The sequence below is a fragment of the Anomaloglossus baeobatrachus genome, chromosome 7, assembly GCF_048569485.1.
Source record: "Anomaloglossus baeobatrachus isolate aAnoBae1 chromosome 7, aAnoBae1.hap1, whole genome shotgun sequence".
In the NCBI taxonomy this organism is placed as follows: Eukaryota; Metazoa; Chordata; class Amphibia; order Anura; family Aromobatidae; genus Anomaloglossus; species Anomaloglossus baeobatrachus.
Genome location: NC_134359.1, coordinates 227,716,153 through 227,728,392, shown reverse-complemented (window position 1 = coordinate 227,728,392; position 12,240 = coordinate 227,716,153). Strand labels below are relative to the sequence as shown.

At 47.4% G+C, this 12,240-nt stretch overlaps 1 protein-coding gene across 2 annotated transcripts in view; it reads right to left on the bottom strand.

Annotated features, from left to right (window-relative positions):
* PARN (poly(A)-specific ribonuclease) overlaps nucleotides 1-12,240 on the bottom strand; it is a 242,473-nt gene that overhangs the window by 203,142 nt on the left and 27,091 nt on the right. For both annotated transcript variants that reach the window (XM_075319112.1, XM_075319113.1), the window contains exons 3-5: nucleotides 11,381-11,460; nucleotides 10,476-10,543; nucleotides 10,292-10,373 (exon numbers count right to left, since the gene is read on the bottom strand). In XM_075319112.1, the coding sequence (XP_075175227.1) occupies nucleotides 10,292-10,373; nucleotides 10,476-10,543; nucleotides 11,381-11,460 (230 nt within the window). The remainder of the gene's footprint in view (nucleotides 1-10,291; nucleotides 10,374-10,475; nucleotides 10,544-11,380; nucleotides 11,461-12,240) is intronic.

Sequence of the window (12,240 nt, the reverse complement as noted above, 5' to 3'; positions counted from 1 at the left end):
TTTTTTAAATTATAATTTCTATTGATTTTCAAAAGCAAACAAATCATTACATAGAACAAATATTAATAATAACAATATTATCAGCAAAATGACAAGAAAATTGTATATCGCTCCTTTTACAATTCAGTACTACAACATCTAATCAATGTTCTCAGTATTCCCAGTAAGACTCAGAATCTTTAATACCTTACGGAAACCATAACTATATGAATGAATTTGCCACCATCCTGTTAAACTATCCTACTCCTCCCCCCCCTGAACCCCCTCTACTCAAACCCACTCCCACCTAGTCACCTTCAACCCCCACCTCTAATCCTCCAAGTGTACCACCTAATTTCTCAGAGTGATACCACGCCGTCTCCTTAAATGGCGACATTAAGCGTTCTATTTCCTCCGAATTGAAGTAGGTTATAATAAACTCCCTCCACTTTTTAAAGTGACTTCCCAATCGTCCCGACTTCCTTCCTGCATCAAGGCACTGTAACTCCATCAGCCATTTTATGTGGATTACTACTTCTTCGAACGAGGGTACTTTTGACTCCAACCAATATTTCAGTATCATCCTCTTTGTTGCAAGTATGATTACATGTAATAGTGAAGAGGGAGGTTTACTCCTCCTCCCCTCGACACTCACCCCCTCCCACGCATGGAACAGAACCAGAGTAGGGGAGAGAAGGAGTGATGTCCCAGAGTTTAGCAACACACTTTGATACTTGGGCCCTCAGTGGCTCAAGGTGGGGACACAGCCACAATCCATGTTAGAGATCCGTTGCTTCTAAATTACATTTCGGACAACGAGTAATCCTCTCAGGATTCTCAAGCTTTCTGGGCAAATTGAATGCATAGATCGCCCAATGCATCACTTTATACTGCGTCTCCCGCCACTGTACATTCAGTATAGCCTTTCGTAGGGCCCTCCACCCCTCCCTGATCTTTGTTCCAATGTCGGGGTCCCCTAGTTGGGTTTCCCATGGCTTAAAGAAACTCTCTGGCTGATAACCAGTCAACTGGTCTCGCATTGCCCCATATAGAGATGAAATTAACGAGGACGTTTGTGCAACTTGACCAGGCCGTCAAATGTATTAAGTGACACCTCCGACGATATATCTTACAATTGAGTCATAACCTTATGCTTCACCTGATCATACTGGATTAATTGGTTAGGATTCAACCCCTAATTGCCCACCAATTCTTCCCTCCCCAACCACCTTGGCTCAGAAGGATGAAAAATATGGGAGACCCTCGGTATACCTTCCGCCTCCATTCTTCAAATAGTTTATTGCTAATTCCCTGGCTGAACCCTGGATTATCCCATAGGGGTAGATATTTAGAAATTTTATATGCCAACTTGTAATGCTTTCTCACTGCCCTCCAGGCTGCTATCGTATCCTTAAACAGAGAACACTGCTTAATTTTTTGGAGTAGATTAGCTTTACTGGTGTGAAGGGCCTTTAAATCTCATGAAAACGCATAATGTCTCAACTCCAAGGGACACGTGTTTCTGTGAACCATGAATCCAATCCATCCAACACCTGGACAAACAGGCCAGATTGTAACCCCTAACATTTGGTAGGTTTAATCCCCCATTATCCTTTGACGCAGTCAGCTTCCTTATACCAATGCAAGCTCGTTTCCCCGTTCACACAAACCTCAAGAAACTTCTATTAAGAAGTTCAACATCCTTATGTCTCAAGAGCAAAAGGTAGAGTTTGGATATAATACTTAGACATGGATATCATCTTAATTAATTGTGCTCTGCCCATGATGTTCAACGGGAGGTCCTGAACTATTTGATTTATAAGAGGCGGGAAGTTTAGGTTATATAAAGAAGTCAGCCCCTTACCAATTATAATGCCCAGATATGTAATGTATGATCTTGCTATAGAAATATGCTCACACTGGCCACCCTCCTGCAAATGAGCCTTCCCATTGCTAAGGTACAGCAATTCACATTTAGTTGGGTTAATTTTAAAGCCTGAGTAGCTCCCGTATTCTCGCAATATATCCAATATAAGTGGTACCTGAGTTTTAGGATCAGAGAGAAGAAGGGAATTTTGTTTACTTACCGTAAATTCCTTTTCTTCTAGCTCCTATTGGGAGACCCAGACAATTGGGTGTATAGCTTCTGCCTCCGGAGGCCACACAAAGTATTACACTTTAAAAAGTGTAACCCCTCCCCTCTGCCTATACACCCTCCCGTGCATCACGGGCTCCTCAGTTTTGGTGCAAAAGCAGGAAGGAGGAAACTTATAAATTGGTCTAAGGTAAATTCAATCCGAAGGATGTTCGGAGAACTGAAAACCATGAACCAAAAGAAACGATTCAACATGAACAACATGTGTACGCAAAAGAACAAACAGCCCGAAGGGAACAGGGGCGGGTGCTGGGTCTCCCAATAGGAGCTAGAAGAAAAGGAATTTACGGTAAGTAAACAAAATTCCCTTCTTTGTCGCTCCATTGGGAGACCCAGACAATTGGGACGTCCAAAAGCAGTCCCTGGGTGGGTAAAAGAATACCTCAATAAAAAAAGAGCCGAAACGGCCCCCTCTTACAGGTGGGCAACCGCCGCCTGAAGGACTCGCCTACCTAGACTGGCGTCTGCCGAAGCATAGGTATGCACCTGATAGTGTTTCGTGAAAGTGTGCAGACTAGACCAGGTAGCTGCCTGACACACCTGCTGAGCCGTAGCCCGGTGCCGCAATGCCCAGGACGCACCCACGGCTCCCGTAGAATGGGCTTTCAGCCCCGAAGGAAGCGGAAGCCCAGAAGAACGGTAGGCTTCAAGAATCGGTTCCTTGATCCACCGAGCCAAGGTTGACTTGGAAGCCTGCGAACCCTTACGCTGGCCAGCGACAAGGACAAAGAGCGCATCAGAACGGCGCAGGGGCGCCGTGCGAGACACGTAGAACCGGAGTGCTCTCACCAGATCTAATGAGTGCAAATCCTTTTCACATTGGTGAACTGGATTAGGGCAAAATGAAGGTAAGGAGATATCCTGATTGAGATGAAAAGGAGATGCCACCTTAGGGAGAAATTCCGGGACAGGACGCAGAACCACCTTATCCTGGTGAAAAACCAGGAAGGGGGCTTTGCATGACAGCGCTGCCAGCTCCGACACTCTACGGAGCGATGTAACTGCCACTAGAAATGCCACCTTCTGCGAAAGACGTGATAAAGAGACATCCCGCAGCGGCTCGAAAGGTGGTTTCTGAAGAGCCGTTAGCACCCTGTTAAAGTCCCAGGGTTCCAGCGGACGCTTGTAAGGTGGGACTATGTGGCAAACTCCCTGCAGGAACGTGCGGACCTGCGGAAGCCTGGCTAGACGCTTTTGAAAAAATACGGATAGCGCCGATACTTGTCCCTTGAGAGAGCCGAGAGACAAACCCTTGTCCATTCCGGATTGAAGGAATGAAAGAAAAGTGGGTAAGGCAAAAGGCCAGGGAGCAAAACCATTATCAGAGCACCAGGATAAGAAGATCCTCCAAGACCTGTGATAGATCTTGGCGGACGTTGGTTTCCTGGCCTGTCTCATGGTGGCAATGACATCTTGAGATAACCCTGAGGACGCTAGGAGCCAGGACTCAATGGCCACGCAGTCAGGTTGAGGGCCACAGAATTCAGATGGAAAAACGGCCCTTGTGACAGCAAGTCTGGGTGGTCTGGGAGCGCCCACGGTTGACCCACCGTGAGATGCCACAGATCCGGGTACCACGACCGCCTCGGCCAATCTGGAGCGACGAGAATGGCGCGATGACAGTCGGACCTGATTTTGCGCAGCACTCTGGGCAGCATCGCCAGAGGGGGAAATACATAAAGCAGTCGAAACTGCGACCAATCCTGAACTAATGCGTCCGCCGCCAGAGCTCTGTGATCTTGAGACCATGCCATGAATGCCGGGACTTTGTTGTTGTGCCGTGACGCCATGAGATCGACGTCCGGCGTTCCCCAGCGGTGACAGATCTCTCGAAACACGTCTGGGTGAAGAGACCATTTCCCCGCATCCATGCCCTGGCGACTGAGAAAGTCTGCTTCCCAGTTTTCTACGCCCAGGATGTGAACTGCGGAGATGGCGGAGGCTGTGGCCTCCGCCCACAGCAGAATCCGCCGGACTTCCTGGAAGGCTTGACGGCTGCGCGTGCCGCCCTGGTGGTTGATGTACGCGACCGCCGTGGCGTTGTCCGACTGTATGTGGATCTGCCTGCCCTCCAGCCACCGATGGAACGCCTTTAGGGCTAGATACACTGCCCTTATCTCCAGAACATTGATCTGAAGGGAGGACTCTGTCAGAGTCCAGGTTCCCTGAGCCCTGTGGTGGAGAAAAACCGCTCCCCACCCTGACAGACTCACGTCCGTCGTGACCACAGCCCAGGATGGGGGCAGAAAGGATTTTCCCTGCGACAGAGAAGTGGGAAGAAGCCACCACTGAAGAGAGGTTTTGGCTGCAAGGGAAAGAGAGACGTTCCTGTCTAGGGACGTCGACCTCCTGTCCCATTTGCGGAGAATGTCCCATTGGAGTGGGCGCAGATGAAACTGCGCGAAGGGGACTGCCTCCATTGCTGCCACCATCTTCCCCAAGAAGTGCATGAGGCGCCTCAAGGGGTGTGACTGGCCCCGAAGAAGAGATTGCACCCCTGTCTGCAGCGAAAGCTGTTTGTCCAGCGGTAGCTTGACTATCGCTGAGAGAGTATGAAACTCCATCCCGAGGTAAGTCAGTGATTGGGTCGGTGTCAATTTTTACTTTGGGAAATTGATGATCCACCCGAACCGCTGGAGAGTCTCCAGAGCGACGGTCAGGCTGTGTTGACACGCCACCCGGGAGCTAGTAAAGTGCGGGAAAGCCTGTCACCGACCGAGGATGCGGTTTGGGGAGGCCGAAAGTCATGAGGAGGCCGCCTTGGAGGCAGTGCCTCCGGCGGTTCTTTGGGGACGTGACTTAGACCGCCACGCATAAGAGTTCCTCTGGCCCTTCTCTGGCCTGTTGGACGAGGAGGATTGGGACTTGGCTGAGGGCCGAAAGGACCGAAACCTCGATTGTATTTTCCGTTGCTGAGGTCTCTTTGGTTTGGACTGGGGTAAGGACGAGTCCTTTCCCTTGGATTCCTTAATAATTTCATCCAATCGCTCGCCAAACAATCGGTCACCAGAAAACGGCAAACCGGTTAAGAACTTCTTGGAAGCAGAGTCTGCCTTCCATTCGCGTAGCCACATGGCCCTGCGGACTGCCACCGAATTAGCGGATGCTACCGCTGTATGGCTAGCAGAGTCCAGGACGGCGTTCATGGCGTAGGACGAAAAAGCCGATGCCTGAGAAGTCAAAGACGCTACTTGCGGAGCAGAGGTACGTGTGACCGCATTAATCTCAGCCAGACAAGCTGAGATAGCTTGGAGTGCCCACAAGGCTGCAAAGGCCGGGGCAAAAGACGCGCCTGTGGCTTCATAGATGGATTTCACCAGGAGCTCTATCTGCCTGTCAGTGGCATCCTTGAGCGCTGAGCCATCTGCAACTGATACTACAGATCTAGCCGCCAGTCTAGAGACTGGAGGAATCACCTTGGGACATTGAGCCCAACCCTTAACTACGTCAGAGGGGAAGGGGTAACGTGTGTCATTAAGGTGCTTAGTAAAGCGCTTGTCCGGAAAAGCTCTGTGCTTCTGGACAGCATCTCTGAAGTTAGAGTGATCGAAAAACGCACTCCGTGTACGTTTGGGAAACCTAAACTGGTGTTTCTCCTGCTGCGAAGCCGACTCCTCTATAGGTGGAGTTGGGGGAGAAGGACTAGCACCTGGTAGATGGACGTTATAAGGTCATTTACTATGGCGTCCCCTTCAGGTGTATCAAGATTGAGAGCAACGTCAGGGTCAGAGCCCTGAGCTGCGACGTCCGCCTCATCCTCCAGAGAGTCCTCAAGCTGAGACCCCGAGCAGCGTGAGGAAGTCGGAGAAGATTCCCAGCGAGCCCGCTTAGCCGGTCTGGGACTGTGGTCCGTGCCGGAGTCCTCCACGTGAGACTTAGGGGCCACCCCGGGAGCACGCTGCGGCGCAGACCAAGAGGGGCCTGGAGGCGATGATCCAACAGTGCACGGGGCCTTGTAAGGACCGATCTGGACTGCAAGGCTTCTAGTAGCTTAGCAGACCATTTGTCCATAGACTGAGCCATGGATTGTGAAAGCGACTCAGAGTTTCTCAGCAAAAACTGCAAACTCTGTCCCTGCCACCTGGACAGGGGAAGCAGGCGGGTCTGCCTGAGCCGAGGGTCCCACTAGTGCCCGAGGCTCCGGCTGAGCGAGTGCAACAGGGGCCGAGCATTGCTCACAGTGAGGGTAGGTGGAACCTGCAGGTGACATAGCCGCACAAGAGGTACAGGTTGCAAAATAACCCTTTGCCTCAGCGCCCTTGCTCCTTGTGGACGACATGCTGTTGTCTCCTAGGAGAGTGATCACTGAGGGTATATAGCCAAAAGCAAAACAACTCGGCCGAACAGAGAAATATATATTATATATATATATATATATATATATTATATATATATATATATATATATACACACATACTTCGGCACCCTAGGGGGACCAGCACCGGGTGACCGGTGTGGCTTACCGACCGCCCAAAGCGGTGTGTGTCCACCAGATTCCCTGCCTTGGGTCTCCCAGAGCTGCAGAGCTCGTTCCTGAAGTCCTCCACCGGCAGAATGTGTTGTAAAAATGGCTGCCGGAGCTCTCAGGGGAGGAGGGAGCCATGGGCGGCGTTAATAAAGTGCGGGAATCTGGTGCCCCACAGTGATCAGTGAGGGGGGGGGGGGGAGAAACCTAAAGTATGCTCCAGCCCTCACTGCCGACGTCAGGTCGACCGTCCCGCCCTTACCCCTGACTGGCAGGCCCAGGGGCGGGAGTTATGGTACTAGGCCGCATGAAGCCGGGGACTAAATTTAATACCGCGGCCGACAAACAGGCGCGGTCGGCGCGGAAGTCCCGGTCGTCACAAAACCAGCAGCAGCTGCAGCGTCTGTGAAACAAGCGCTCCATGCACCGTCCCCATGGGGACACAGAGTACCTTTAGATGCAGGGCCCTGTCCCTGATGATACAAAGTCTCCTGTCCGGCAGATTCCCACAGGGGCTGCGGAGGGAGCCCGGTCCCAGTGAATGGATGACCGGTTAGGATCCCACTTCTCCCAGAACCTCTAAGGGATGGTGAAGGAAAACGGCATGTGGCTCCAGCCTCTGTACCCGCAATGGGTACCTCAACCTTAACAGCACCGCCGACTTAGTGGGGTGAGAAGGGAGCATGCCGGGGGCCCTGTGGGGGCCCTCTTTTCTTCCAACCGATAAAATCAGCAGCTGCTGCTGACTAAAATGGGAGCATGAGTGGATGTGTGCCTCCTTCCACACAAAGCATAAAACTGAGGAGCCCGTGATGCACGGGAAGGTGTATAGGCAGAGGGGAGGGGTTACACTTTTTTAAGTGTAATACTTTGTGTGGCCTCCGGAGGCAGAAGCTATACACCCAATTGTCTGGGTCTCCCAATGGAGCGACAAAGAAACAACAGTACATTGTCAGCAAAGAGTGTCGCCTGTATTCACATTTTATTTATGAGGATCCCTTGAAAAGTGTGATGGTCAGTTAACAGCCTCGCCAGGGGCTACAAAGCCAGGATGAAGAGTAGTGGTGAAAGGGGACAGCCCTGCCTAGTCCCCCTATGCAAATGAAAGGGAGTCGAGACTCGAGAGGAAACCTGAAATATAAACCTGTGCTCTAGGATTTGTATAAATCTCACGTACCACATTGTAGAAAGACCCCGAGAATAGCATTGTGTCTAAAACTTTATAGAGCCAAGGCCACTTCACATTACTGAAGGCATTCTCGCCATCTATTGTTAATAACGCTGGAGTCTCATTGACCAGATCCTTAAGAGCTCACCCTATCAAGGGCCAATAAGACTTACGAATATTTTACGTCGCTGATCTATTTTTAATGAAACCTGCTTGAGCTGGGGATATTACATGGGGCAGGATTACGGCTAATAGGTTAGCCATTATTTTTGAGAGTAACCTTATGTCCAAATTAATGAGTGAAATTGGCCAGTAAGAGCCTGGGGATAGCAGATCCTTACCAGTTTCGGAATTAATTTTATATAGGCCATGTAACTATTGCGAAAAGACGCTTCACCCTCCAGGACCTTGTTGTATATTTCTAACAATATAGCAGAGGTCTCATCTACCATCATCTTGTAGAATTCAGACGTGAATCCTTATGGCCCTGGCGCTTTGTTGTTCTGCATACTTTTGAAAGTGCCAACTACCTCTTCCCCTGAAATTTTACCGTTCAAAAAAGTACGTTGTTCCTCTGTGATCCCAGGAAGGGTCACTTTAGTCAAAATATTGTTATCTGGAATTGTGACTTGTATGTCCCCTGTGTATAATTCCTTGTAATATGCCCCCAATATTTTGATTATCCTTCCAGGATCATTGTACGATCCCTCATTTGCAAAGGTCCTTGCAGTGTCCCTCTAATTTTTACCAGATTGGCCATCAGTTTACCCGCCTTATTCCCAAATCGATGAAGGGTCGCCTCCTGGGCTGTTTTAAATATTTGCTCCCTCCTTACTACCCACCTGTTAAACCCCCCTGCTCCAGCAACCAAACATCCCTATGGGCTTTGTCTGGGTTTTCCTGAAAGGACGTATAAGCCTGTCTCAACTTAAAGGAAGTTTCAATAAATTTGGTCTGAATTTTCTTCCTCATTGAGGAAACATAACCTATTATTTTGCCCCTTAGGACCGCTTTTGCCATGTCCCACAATAGCATCGGAGTACCTCGATGTTGTCTATTGTGACCCACAAACTCGGACCACCACTCTTTCAGTCTATGTGAGAACGCCTCGTTTTCATAAAGGAAGGTTGGATATCTCCAAAGATAGTCTGAGCCTCTGGGGAAAGCATCTGACAAATCAATCACCACCGGTGCATGGTCCGATATAACTAAGTTTCCCACCTCCACTGCCTCCAGATTGCACATCAGCCCTGCAGAGATGAGATAGTAGTCAATACGAGACCATGAATTGTTTGTGTGCAAGTAATAATTGAAAATCATGTTTTTCTTCAACGATACCGACTTCTTCCTGTACCACTGCTTGAAGACGTTGTCTTCCAGAAACTGGCAGTAGGTCTGGTAGTTGAACTTCCCTCCATCCCCAACCCCAAAAGGTCCCACAAGTTGATCTTTGATGATACCAGCCCATACCAGTACCCCACCTCCACCTTGCTGGCGTCTGAGTCGGAGTGGAGCTCTCTGCCCTTTACTGATCCAGCCTCTGGCCCATCCATCTGGCCCATCCAGAGTCACTCATTTCATCAGTCCATAAAACCTTTGAAAAATCATTAAGATATTTTTTGGCCCAAACTTGACGTTTTATCTTGTTTCTTGTTCAAAGGTGGTCGTTTTTCACCCTTCCTTACCTTGGCCATGTCCCCGAGTATGGCACACCTTGTGCTTTTTGATACTCCAGTAACGTTGCAGCTCTGAAATATGTCCAAACTAGTGGCAAATGGCATCTTGGCAGCTTCACGCTTGATTTTCCTCAATTCATGGTCAATTATTTTGTGCCTTTTTTGCCTAACACGCTTCTTGTGACCCTGTTGGCTATTTGCCATGAAACGCTTGATTGTTTGGTGATCACGCTTCAAAAGTTTGGCAATTTCAAGACTGCTGCATCCCTCTGCAAGACATCTCACAATTTTGGACTTTTCAGAGCCTGTCAAATCTCTCTTCTGACCCATTTTGCCAAAGGAAAGGAAGTTGCCTAATAATTAAGCACACCTTATATAGGGTGTTGATGTCATTACACCGCACCCCTCCTCATTACAGAGATGCACATCACCTGATTTACTTAATTGGTAGTTGGCTCTCAAGCCTATACAGCTTGGATACAGCTTGGAGTAGGACGACATGTATAAAGCGTATCATGTGAGCAAAATACTAATTTGTCTAATAATTCTGCACACAGTGTATGGACATGGCTTTACTTTATAGTGCTAAATCCCGCTCACAGGTTCTCTTTAAGCATAGACCCAATAGCGGTATGATCTCCTTATATAGGGTACCGGTCACACAAGACTGGTGGCCAGTAACATAAGCTATGAGCAATACCTATAAGGAAGGAAAAAAAAAAACAAAACAACTCCATTCTTGAGAGCGGAGAGGTTTTTTATTAAGATGTAGATCACAAAAGCTGCTTGCTTTTTTCTTAAGCAACAGTCCAGCTTTAATTTTCACCAAAACTTCAAAGTCAACCTACCTGACAAACAAACTTCTTGTCTGGCGAATTTCTGCTGAACGGCCTTGGGAAAATATAAAAATTAAAGGATTTCATGACATACCTGCAAGAAGGCAAAAAATAAATTCAGCACAAAAAAACCCCAACAATAAATAAAATAAAAAATGGAAAAGACAGCATTTAAATAAAGCAAAATTCAACATACTTGGTCTTCTTGTTGTCATATGTAAACGTGCACAGACCAAACTGAAATAGTAGAAATTCCATGGAGTGCTACAAGATTGGAAAAAAATGGGGCAAAAAAAAAAAAAAAAAAAGTTAGGTGCATACACTAATGCAAAACATTGTTCTTCCCAGCTGGACTCAGGTCAGACATTTATGGCATATGTTGGAGATATAGATAAATGACCATCAGGGAATTACCATCAGGGAATACCCCTTGGGGCCTTATTCATGCATCAGTATTTACAAGCCAGAAGTAGGAGCGGCGGCAAAATGCAGAACAGGAGTGAACCTTTCTGTTCAAGTTTCTTTGTGTGCTCTACTCCTGCTTTTGATGCTGAGAGGGCATAACAGTGCAATGGGGTTTTTTTCTGGGGAAATGAGAGAGCATAATCCTATATATGCTCACCTCATTGGATGAAATGGGGCATGTAAATGACCGCTGCTGCAGATCTACAGGCTCAAAGACTCGGAGCATGAAAAAAGGACGGTTAGTGATTGACCAGCAGCCCACAACAAAGATGATGCTGTGCATTAAAGATGCGGTTTATTTCAACACATTTCTCAGCTGCCTCGTGTCAAATAAAAAAAAAAAAAATACCCCAATACTATGGTTTGGTTTTTTTCCCTGATGAAGCGAGGCAGCTGCGAAACGCGTTGAAAGAAACAACAATCTTTTTTTAATAACATACAGCATAATCTTTAACTGGCAGAGCAGAACAACAACTACCTGTCCTTCTCCCACGCCTGGTTTTCGTTTATAGACAGTAATACAAAATACTGACATGTGAATAAGGCCCAAAACTTCCAATAATAACTTACAAATGTGGATAATGTCTGAATAATGTGATGAAAATGGAATGTTAAGGTGTCACACGTTATACTGACCTGCTTAAGCTTCTGGTATCTCTCTTCTGCGGTGTCTAAACTGTTTGTTAATGCAGTAAAAGATGGCCCATCACTGATCCCTAACACACAAGACAAGAAAAAGAGGTCATTATACAAGCCTGCTAACTGAAGACAAGACAAGGAATATCACATTCAGAATAAGGAAGCAATGCTTTTGATTTTCATTTTCTTTCCAAAGACTGCCCTGATAATGCTTCATCTGGGGTTATTTACTGGTGAATGTGCAGTAAAATACAGTATTACCTTATAACAAACAGCAACGTTGGCGTGTCCCTCCACCTCTGACGTACGTTTCACTAATGCTTTTTCAAAGAGGCATGCCTTTGTTATAAGGCAATACCGTACTCAGTGTTAATTTCATCAATGGACGGTTGTTTACATGATTGTGAGCATGACCTTCCGCTTTTAGTAAAGTGACGCTATGTCCATGGCATATCTGCATGTGGTGAGGATAACATGTTAAATATACAATTCCATACTGGGATTTCATAAGAGCACAGTCAGCTGGCCCCTTATCTATATGTAAGTGAACTAGGGCATATAGCTGCGGTTTAGTGCTTCTTCTCCCCTTACATGCGGATATATTATGTGACGGGTCACATACACCTAATAGTGTCCTGTTCCTTTTTGCACGCTGCACTTTAATTGGCCCTGTGGGTATGTTACACGCCGGGTAATCCATGATACACAGATCCAGTTTTTAGTGGATGCGGTTTTTAAGGATTAGTATTCTATAGCTCACTGGGTGCAATTTATCAATTGCTACATATGTATACATTTCTGTCCATAAACTGATACGGGTATTGCCTTATTAATATTACATGTAACATTATATGTAC